This window comes from Nicotiana sylvestris, chromosome 2 (genome assembly GCF_000393655.2).
Source record: "Nicotiana sylvestris chromosome 2, ASM39365v2, whole genome shotgun sequence".
NCBI lineage: Eukaryota > Viridiplantae > Streptophyta > Magnoliopsida > Solanales > Solanaceae > Nicotiana > Nicotiana sylvestris.
In genome coordinates, this window is record NC_091058.1 from 136,635,410 (window position 1) to 136,646,230 (window position 10,821).

Here is a 10,821-nt window from a genome sequence, read left to right on the forward strand (position 1 = left end):
TTGCTCTATTTATATGTCTGTCTCAGTTGAGTACCTTGTGAAGGCACCCAAAGTTAGAACAGTAGCTGCCTTAGTTTTGAGCATACTAATTCATCTTGCTAACTTTATAGCAAAAAATTTCGTAAATATTAAAATAAATAGTAGTATCGGTATGGCACTAGGCGGACTCAGAATTTTTAAGTCATAAGTAGTCAACTGCGATTTGCTACCTTTTGAGATTGGGTGCAAATTTCATATCTCCGATCCCAATGTAATCACAAAATTTAAAATGAAAAAAAGGGTCCGACCGCACCTGAAGTCAAGTCATGAAAATACTGAGGTTCCTATCTCCTATAAACAAAAGCAGAGGAATATTTGTGAATTGTGCGACCTTCAAGTATCTGGATTGCTAACTAATACTACTTGCTGCTACACCCGTTGAGACATATAGTGAAGTCCTGATCCATGAATCACTTTTTGGACTACTTGGGCACCAAAATATATTTTTCATATAAGTACCTTGTACATCATGAGGAAGCTGAAGCTTTCCAATACCGATAAATACTGGTTATATCTTCGGAATACTCAAGTCTAAGAAGTCCCTCGAATTTATTTGCGATAGAAAAAGTGATACGAAATATATCAAAAGACAGACTTTTTACAGAAAATTTTGCTTCAAAGTTGCAAGATTAATATGCTGAACCCAGGCAACTTTTTCTGGTAGCAAGAACTTGTTGGAGGGACCAAAGAAACCAGCGGACAATAGCGTGAAGCAACCACAAGACGGCCATTTTATACAGCTGAGAAACAACAGGTCAATGGCAAATTGCAGAACAAGAAGATAGAGTATATGCTTTAATTCAATATGAATACCTGAGAGACTACTGATTCTAACTATTTCTACAGAGATTCAAAATTGTCAAAAATAAACATTTAATCATGAACCAAACAATTCTCCCGCTTGTTTACAAGAGGTAGTGGGGGAAAAAGAATCCTCCCCAATCCAAACCTTTTCATTGTTTCGCCATATTAGGAAACATGCAATCCGTTACTATTAAATAACTCCTTTCTTAAGGAAAATTAAGGATCACATACTTCTTTTTTTTGCAGGGGTCGACCTCCATAGAAGAATTCGAACAGAAAGCTCCCGCAACTCCAATAGAGAAAATATATCAACAACAAACTAGACAATTAGCAAGAGACGACGTAGATGGAAATCCACGTACTAGCCAAGTAGGACAAACACCTAGCTGAATTATGATTAGCAGCATGTAAATAAAATGTACATAAACGGTTATGCTTTACAAGCAGCATATATCAACAAAAAAGATATTTTATCAACAAACTAGACAATTAACAAGAATCAAAGTAGATGGACATCCACATACTAGCCAAGAAGGACAAACACCTTTCTGAATTAAGATATAAAATGTATATAAACTACTGTGCTTTACAAACAGCTGCTTTATAATTCATCTTTAACCCCCAAAATAAAAACAGAAAAGATGCAAGTATTCAGGAAAAAGAAGAAGTCATACGTGGAAGATAATTCACAAGTTTCCTCACCAATTTCCTCACCAATTTCCTTATTTACTAAAAACTTCTTCAGTCGTCATCCCCGTCTTCCTCTTCCTCTCCACTTTCCTCTTCCTCATCAACCTCGGACGTTGACTTGTCAGATTCCACTTCTTCTGCAGATCCAGCAGCTACTCGCCTGTTATAAGCATCCTTGTTCTTTTTAAATTCCGCCATCCTTTTCTTTGCCTCTGCCATGTAAGGAGCTTTCTCAGCATCTGACAACTGTTTCCACTTGTCTCCACCAGCTCTACCGAAAGCAGATTTAATGCCTCGATTCTTCTCCTTGAACTGCTTCCCAATCTCCTTCAAGAAAATTAAGAAAGCAGATGCAGGCCTCTTGGGTTTGTTAGGATCCTTGGCAGCCTTCTTTGCTTTTTTAGTCTCGGGAGCTTTCTTTCTCAGGCCGCGCATGCTATTGGCTTTGGCGTAGAATTTACCTCCTTTCAAGATGAGACATCCAGGGTTAAGAAAATGAACAAGAGAGAAAAAAACAAAGAGATATGCCGTAGCTTTGTTGTGGCACAGCGATGTGAGTGTATGGCTGAAAGGGAAGGGATAAGAAGGGCTTTGGGGAGGGACTCAAAGGCACTCCCATACTATAGTCACAATGATATACGAGTTTTTAACTAGGCTAAAAGAGTGTTTTAAGTTATACAGAAGTAGGAAACTTAATACAAGTACAACAGCAATTAGGACTTAATCCGAATTAGTCGGTATGATCTGTAATCTGTATGAATCCTCTATTTTCATTGTGTTTGTCTCATTTGTTTTTATTGTGTTTGTCATTGATCTTCATGCATGTATAGATAAACCAAAACAATTACATATACCAAATGTATAAAGAGGTTGATCTTACATGGATGTGAATAGCCACTGGAGGGATCACCTTTTTCTTCCTCATAATCTGATAATTCTACCGCCTCCATTTTTACTTTCTTTGCTTTTTTAGACTCGGGAGATCTCTTCTTCACACCGAGCATGTTATCAGCTTTAGCATCGGATTTACCTCCTTTCATATGAAACCTCTGGGGTTAAGAAAATGAAAAAGAGAGAGAAAACAAAAGAGATATGCCCTAGCTTCGTGGTGGTGCAGTGAGGTGAGTGTATATGTGCTGAAAGGGAAAGGATAAGAAGGGGCTTTTGGGAAGGACTCAAAAGCAATCTCATACTATAGTCACGATAATATATGAGCCTTTAACTAGTATAAAAGAGAGTTATAAGTCATACAGGAATAGCAAACTTAATATAAGTACAACAGCAAACTTAACCCCAATTAGTTGGTATGATCTATGTGCATCATTTGTTTTCATTGTGTCTGTCATTGGTACTCATTTGTTTTATTGTGTTTGTTGTCGATTCTTGTGCACGCACTAAATAAATTGAAACATACAATATGTATAGAGAAGTCGATGTTACCTGGATGTGAATAGCATGGATTCCCCCCATCTTTGGAGCCACTGGTTGGATCAACGATTTTTACATTCTTTGTTTTCTTAGTCGCTGGAGCATTTTTCTTCACGCCGATCATGTTATCAGCTTTGACATCGGATTTGCCTCCTTTCATGATGAAACCTCCAGGGTTGAGAAATGAACGAGAGAGAGTAAACAAAGAGATATGATCTAGCTTCATTGTGGTGCAGTAAGGTAAGCGTATATGGGCCGAAAGGGAAGGGATAAGAATACTGATGCCTGGCAGGCGGCTTGGGGCTAAACCTGCAGAAATTTCAACCAGCCTTGCCCGGCATAGCAATTTGTTCTGTTTTCAGCTCGGCCGGCCTCGCTTAAGTTCACTTTTGTTTTTTTGTTTTTCTTTCTAAAAGACACAAGTTTAACATTTCATTACTTTTTTTAAAAGGATAGTTTAAAATTACTCAAACAATAAGTTAGTTGAAAATGGTATACATCAGGTTCAGACAAAGTAAGGACTTATCTGCTGGTGTATGTGAGTAGAAACCGATGACAGGAAAATCTTTTGTGGAGATGAAACAAATAAAAATATGTTGGAAATGTTTCTTGCATCACTTCTATCATTTTCTGCATTATAGTTTATTCTGCAACTCAATTTTCCTTTCCATCGTTGTTATCAGCAATATATTAGAGTTGTCTCCAAAACATTACATCTCAGAAATTTTTGAACTATATTATATAGCAGTCAACAATTATTGCAGATTTCTTGATACAACCCCAACATGCCCACTGCCACCCCCACCCCCACCCGCAACAAAAAATAAGGGGAACACAGAGAAATAACATTAAAAGAATCTCTCCCTCGCTTTCTTCAAGAAAGATTCATAAGCATATCTTATGAATCCGAATACAAAACTAGCAATCTCCCAGGGATATGTTACTGTCATGGTACATTTTCTTTAATCATACTAAGATGTAAAAGATATTGGCACTCATGAACCTGATGTTGAAGTGGAAAGGAAAGGAGAGGAAATAATAAGTATGAATAGGGTGGACTAGGAGAGTCATGTAAGTCTTTTAACTAGGCTAAAAGAGTTATACAGAAATAGCAAACTTAATACAAGTACAACAGCAATTAGGACTTAATCCCAAATTAGTCGGTATGATCTGTATCCATCCTTTGTTTTCATTGTGTTTGTCACTGACTCTCATTTATTTTTATTGTGTTTGTTGTCGATTCTCATGCATGAATAGATAAATTAAAAGCAATTAAATGTACCTAATGAATAAAGAAGTCGATATTACCTGGATGTGGATAGCATGTATTTCCCCCACTATTGGAGCCATTCGTTGGATCAACGCTTTCTTCTTCAGAATCTGACAATTCCGTTGACTCCATTTTTACTTCCTTCATTTTCTTAGTAACCGGAGCATTTTTCTTCATGCCAATCATGTTATCCGTTTTGCCATCGGATTTACCTCCTTTCATGATGAAACCTCCAGGGTTGAGAAAAACAAAGAGATATGCCTTAGATTTGGTGTGGTGTGGAAAGGTGAGTTTATATGGGCTTAAAGGGAGGGGATAAGAATAGGGATGGCAACGGAGCGTGTTGGGACAAAAACACGCCAAATTTCTACCCTCCCTGCCCCAGCCCGCATATCTAAATGACACAAGTTTAAACTTTCATTATTTTTTTTAAAGGAGTAAAGTCATTCAAACAGTAAGTTAGTTTAAAATGGTATACACCAGGTTCAGACTTAGTAGGGACTTCTCTGTTGTATGTGAGCAAAAGTCAATCATAGGAAGATCTTTTAGCGGAAAAGAGACTAATAGAAGTATGTTTGAAATGTTTCTTGCATAAATTCTATCATTTTATGCATTATACTCTGTGCTGCAACCCAATTTTCCTTTTCATAGCCATCATCAGCAATATATTGAAGTTGTCTCCAAAATATTACATCAGATAATATTTTTAAAGAGTACATAGTAGTCAACAATAATTTCAGATTTCTTGATACTACCCAACATCTACACACCCAAATGAATAATAAGGCAAAAAAGAAATAACATTAAAATAATCTATCCCTTGCTTTCTTCAAGATAGATCGATTAGTATATATGAATCCAAATAAAAAAAATTAGCAAGCTGTTACGGACATGCTACTGTCATGGTGACACCTATACTAAAGTGCCAATTAAGCGAGGCGAAGCGCATAACCTGTCACCTTCACCGAACTTCAGGGCTTAACCAGGCTTTAAGCGAGGTTTTAATAGCACTGATTAGGACTTAACCCCAATTAGTTGGTATGATCTATAAACATCCAATTGTTTTCATTGTGTCTGTCAAGATTCTCTAAACAATTAAATGTACAAAAATGTATAAAGAGGTCGATCGATGTTACCTGGAAGTGAATAGCTTGAATTTTCACCACCGGACGGATCACTGTTTTCTTCCTCAGAATCTGATAATACTATGGGATCCATTTTTACTTTCTTCGCTCTTCTTGAAGGTCCAGCATCCTCTTTATTTTCGGAGCTGCTGAGTTCCTGAAATGGTTTCCCTCCACGAAGATTTTTACAACTTTTCTGGGCGTAGGGCACGACTTGGAACGTGGATTGGTCAATGAGATAGAATATCAAGATTTCCCCCTACCTTCACCTTGCGATATCCAACAAAATGTGGCCAGTCTCCACCACAGATGAAGTAATCTGAATTCTCCCTCACTATTTTTACTTCCCAAAACATATCATCTACGTCAGTTTTCAGTAGGCAGGTCTTGCCCAACTTCTTCTTGTGTTCTTTCACAAAAGTAGGTGGCATTTGCTAACAAAATTATATCTTCAAGTTTAGCAAAACTAAGTTTGAAAACCAAAAAAAAAAAGCAGATAAACTTGAAAAAGAAACTTACAATTTTATCCATAAAACCTTCATTACGTAAATGCTTGCGAAATGAATGATGATTCTCAGGATCTACTTGCATTTTGGAACTGAAAAGGGTGTTATACAATATTGCTATTTAGAAGAAGAAAAAGAAGAGTTGAAGTCAGAAGATTAGTGAAACACCATGAAAGATGGTGACGAAACCAAGAGACAGAGAATATATAGAGCACAAGTTTCTAGTGGGCAAAATGGATGAGGGTTTTCTTTTTCTTTTTCCATCGGAATTAAAGGGTTCAGGGTTTTAGCCAAAAATATTTTGGAATGTACTGGCAACTTACGCAAAATATTCTAGTAAGAAAAATCCGAAAAGTTTTCAAAGTGAGCAACTTTCATTAACTTGGTTGTATTTGTTTTGAGTCAATATGTTTTCAAGTTGCTATAATTGATAAAAAGACATCAACTTATTAATATTTTATTAATATCTCATGTCTATGCAATTCTCATGAGTGGAAACTTTTATCACTTTTAAAAAGGATTAAAAAAATACTCGAGATTAGTACTCACAGAATCATGAGAAAGTCACACAAATGCAACACTCTCTTTGTTGCCCTCTCTTCCTCCACGTTAAAATTTTCTTTTCGTTTGAGTTCTTCACATAAATATTAGATGGCAAGTTCTATGTCAAAATACAGTAATTAACAAAACATAATCCTAATTCGAACTCAAATTTATTTAGTAGGCGTTTGGACATAAAAATTACTCCCTCCATTCCAGTTTATGTGAACCTACTTTTTTTTTGGTCCGTTCAAAAAAGAATGATCCCTTTTTAAATTTGGAAACAATTTAACTTAAACTTACAATTATACCCTTAATGAGAAGCTTTTATAACCACACAAATACTCTGGGCCTCTTTTTGAGTTGTTTAGTATAAAATTGCACGGGAACCATATTTGGTCGCCCCCATTTAACCTATACCCATTTTTTTTAAAAACTTTTAACTTGTACCCACTTGTTAAAAAACTTTAGCTCCCTTTCTCCTCCCCTTCTCCTCCTTCATTTTCTTTTTTCTTCTTCTACAATCTGATTCCATCGAATCCATACCTGTAACGGTTTTTACTTCTTAAACTCATCAAAGCCTCTGTTATTTTATGACCACTTGAATTTACATGTTGTTTCAACTGCACATCTATTTAAATTATCAATGGATTGACTTAAGCACGGAAATACAGTACATTTTCATACATTAATATAAAGAGTACGTAGCTTATTTTTTCGAAATAAGAACTGGGGAGGAACTTTATAGTGTTTGCGTACTAGACTAGATATTGCAGGGCATACGTAAAGGTGAGGGAAAAAGAAAAACCAAAAAAAGGAAAGCAAATCCCTATGTGCAAAAAACTTCAGCTCTAGAGCTGAAGTTTTTATTTTATAACTGGCAAACTTCAGCTCTAGAGCTGAAGTTTACCAGTTACTAAACAAAAACTTATAAAATAAAACTTCAGCTCTAGAGCTGAAGTTTCGGGTTACTAAAAAAATCCCTATGTGCAAAAAACTTCAGCTCTAGAGCTGAAGTTTTTATTTTATAACTGGCAAACATCAGCTCTAGAGCTGAAGTTTACCAGTTACTAAACAAAAACTTATAAAATAAAACTTCAGCTCTAGAGCTGAAGTTACCAGTTACAACACAAAAACTTCAGCTCTAGAGCTGAACTTCAGGGCCGGCTACGAGAATGCTGAAGTTTTGCGTGATTGCCTTTGCTACTTCAGCCCCGTATGTTGAAGTTATGTGAAAAAACGGGTACGTTTGCAATTTTTTTTGCAAAGCTGGCACAAATTAAAATGTGACACAAAAAGTGGGTATAGATGCAAATGCCGCGTTGTTTAGGACCACAAATTTCAAAAGTCTTCATTTTTTCTTAAACTCTGTGCCCAGTCAAGCAGGTTCACATAAATTGGAACAGAGGGAGTATAATTTTTGAAAAAAAAACAGTATTTGAGGTTAGGTTGAAAAATAGTATTTGGAATTTAAAATTATATTTGGACATGCATTTCAATTGCGAAAATGTTACAGTTTTATGGGTGGGGAATTTTTTTTTGAAAATTTTGAAAAATTGGCCAAAACCACTTTTTGGTTTTTGAAAAACTCATTGTGAATTGTTTAAGAAAAATTTACAAAATTTTATGTGACGACCCAAAGGGCCGTCACTTGTTTTTAATTGAATTATGTGCCTTCGAGGCCCTGAAAACCTCATTTAGAGTAGCCTCGATTTGCGTGGGCAATCCGGGCGCGTAGCCAGAAAGCTTAAATATGAAATTCTATGAAAAATATTAAATCTTGACTTTAATGACTTAATTTGACTTTGGTCAACCTTTTGGGTTAACGGACTCGGATCCGTGATTCGACAGTCCCGGAGGGTCCATAGGAAAATATGGGACTTGGGCGTGTGCCCGGAATCGAATTCCGAGGTCCCACTCGAGAAAAGAATTTTTAAGTGAAATTGTTTAAGGAAATTTGAAACGAAAACTGATTAGAAAGCAATGGTATTGGGCCCGTATTTTGGTTTTGGCGCCCGGTACAGGTCTTATATATGACTTAAGTCATCCTTGTGAAATTTGGTTAAAAACGGACGTCGTTTGACGTGATCCGGACCTTAATTGAGAAATTTAATGTTTAAAAGAGTTTTGAGAAATTTTATTGATCTCGAGGTTTAATTCGATGCTCGTGATGTTATTTTGATAATTTGATTACACGAATATGTACGTAGGATATTTTGAGGTTGTGTGTATACTTGGGTTGGAGTTTCGAGGGCTCGGGTGAGTTTCGAGTGGGTTCCGGGATGCCTTAGGCTTAGAAAGTCAGATGTTGCAGGTTCAGGAAGTTGCAGTCTCTGAACCCTCTAGTGCGGTCCGCGAGAAATCGCGTGCGACCGCGGAGGGGCCAGCGCGGCCGCGGTTGCCTTTGTGCGGTCCGCGGTGGAGGCTGTGCGGCCGCAGTCGCTTTGTGCGATCCGTACAAGGTGCTGAACTATAGGTCTTCAGAGAGGCCTGTGCGGCCGCGGTCCATTTGATGCGGTCTGCACAGGGGGTGTGAGAGAGGTATACATAAACGGGAATTTGAGTTATTTTTCACTTTTCAAAACTCCAAAAACATAAGAGACGATTTTTTAAACAACCTTTCTTCTCCAAAACGTTGGTACGAGATTTCTAACTCATTTTCTTTACACCTTAACATCTTTTAACATGATTTCAACTTCAAATCAAAGCTTTTCATGGGGGAATTGAGTGTTTTGGGTAGAACCTAAGTTTTTCTAAAATTGGGGATTTGGACCTCAATTTGAGGTCCGATTTCAAAACAAATAATATATTTTTGTTCGTGGGGGAATGGGTAACCAGGTTTTGGTCCGAACCTCGGGTTTCGACCACGTGGGCCCGGGGGGTGATTTTTGACTTTTGGGTAAAACTTTAGAAAACTCATTTTCAGGCATTGAGGTTGATTCATTTAGCACTTATTGATGTAATTAAGTAACTTGTGACTAGATTCGAGCGGATTGGTGGTAGAATCGAAGGGTAAAGCTATAATTGAGACTTGAGTTGTGTTCAAGGCATCGATGTAAGTGTTTGGTATAACCCTAGCTTGAGGGATTAGGAGTTGAGTCATACTTGCTAATTGCTTCTTGTTGAGTACGACGTATAAGCATGGTGACGAGTATCTGTACGTTGGTGTCAAGCATGACCGTGGGTCTTAAATTAAAAGTTGTTGTGTTCTTGAATGACACTTTGTATGCTTTAATTAATGATCTTCTATGATTGAGCATTTCCATTAATTAAACTGAGTACCAGCTAAGTGAGATTGGTTATAGATGATTCTCCCTTACCGGGATGACTATTTCGATATCATTGTTCCCTTGCCGGGATGACTATTTCGATATCATTGTTTCCTTGCCGGGAAATTGTTATATTGTTTTGTTCCCTTGCTGGAAAGTTATTATATCACTTAGGTTCCCTTGCCAGGATTTCTTGTGATTGTGTGATGAACTGTAAAAGGGAGCGGGTGGTACGCCTACCACAAGATTATGAAATGGGAGCGGGTGGTACGCCTACCACAAGATTATGAAATGGGAGCGGGTGGCACTCCTACCACAAGATTATGAAATGGGAGCGGGTGGTACGCCTACCACAAGATAGTGAAATGGGATCGGGTTGCACGCCTACCACAAGATAGTGAAGTGGGATCGGGTTGCACGCTTGCAACAAGATGGAAATTGAAAGTGAAAGTTGTCTTTACTTTTCTTTATCTGTGTTAGAAGTTATATTGTTAGCTTCTTTGTTATTTCTTGTTATTTTGTTTTGTCAGCTACCCCCGAAGCATGTTCCCCTTCTCCAGCTTTAATTGTTTATTACTTGTTACTTTCCGCCATATGTTATATAACTGTACAGGTTTATCTGGAGTATGGTCCTAGCCTTGTCACTACCTCGCCAGGGTTAGGCCAGGTACTTACCAACACATGGGGTCGGTTGTGCTGATACTACACTCTGTACTGTGTGCAGATGCCGGAGCAACTTTCGAACAGTAGTTGGAGGGCTTCCTTCAGTCCACTCGAAGACCCAAGGTAGACCTATAGGCGTTCGCAGGCCCTAGCGTCTCCCTCTATCTCTATTTCCTATTTCATTTCCTTTGTTCAGAAATAGTGTATTGCATTTCTTCAGACCTGGTATGTAGAAACTCTTAGACAGTATGTGACACTATGACACCAGGTTTTGGGGTATTTGAGGTTTTAAAAGTTGTAATAGACGTAGCCTTCAGATATTTTATGGTTATCTTCCGCTTAATTATTTAAGTTCTGCTGTTTTTATATTATTGCTCGTAATTGTTAAAAGGAAGTAATTTGGTAAGGAATTAGATAGTTAAGGGTTGGCTTGCCTAGCTCTCATTAGTAGGTGCCATCACGACTCCCGAGGGTGGGAAATCCGGGTT

General features: G+C 37.6%; 1 protein-coding gene across 3 annotated transcripts; it reads right to left on the reverse strand.

Annotated features, from left to right (window-relative positions):
- Positions 1 to 1,374: 1,374 nt before the first annotated feature.
- On the reverse strand, positions 1,375 to 6,092 carry LOC104238044 (HMG1/2-like protein). 3 transcript variants are annotated; one of them, XM_009792310.2, is made up of 6 exons: positions 5,875 to 6,092; positions 5,368 to 5,789; positions 4,270 to 4,461; positions 2,974 to 3,114; positions 2,414 to 2,566; positions 1,375 to 1,997 (listed from the first exon to the last, which is right to left on the reverse strand). In XM_009792310.2, the coding sequence occupies exon 6, from the start codon at positions 1,966 to 1,968 to the stop codon at positions 1,585 to 1,587; it is 384 nt and encodes a 127-aa protein (XP_009790612.1). In that variant the 5' UTR covers positions 1,969 to 1,997; positions 2,414 to 2,566; positions 2,974 to 3,114; positions 4,270 to 4,461; positions 5,368 to 5,789; positions 5,875 to 6,092; the 3' UTR covers positions 1,375 to 1,584. The 3 variants fall into 3 exon arrangements, with proteins under 3 accessions (XP_009790612.1, XP_070023599.1, XP_070023598.1); XM_070167498.1 differs by having other exon boundaries at positions 1,909 to 1,997; positions 2,974 to 3,111; XM_070167497.1 differs by having other exon boundaries at positions 1,909 to 1,997.
- Positions 6,093 to 10,821: the final 4,729 nt, after the last annotated feature.

What these genes read in the sequence shown, in the direction of transcription:
- LOC104238044 (XM_070167497.1), bottom strand. Translation starts at nt 5,449, where the DNA reads ATGGATCCCATAGTATTATCAGATTCTGAGGAAGAAAACAGTGATCCG. An exon ending in TACATGCTATCCACATCCAG is followed by an intron (nt 3,115 to 4,269) that starts GTAATATCGACT and finishes TCATCATGAAAG; the next exon opens with GAGGCAAATCCGATGTCAAA. An exon ending in TCCATGCTATTCACATCCAG is followed by an intron (nt 2,567 to 2,973) that starts GTAACATCGACT and finishes TTCATATGAAAG; the next exon opens with GAGGTAAATCCGATGCTAAA.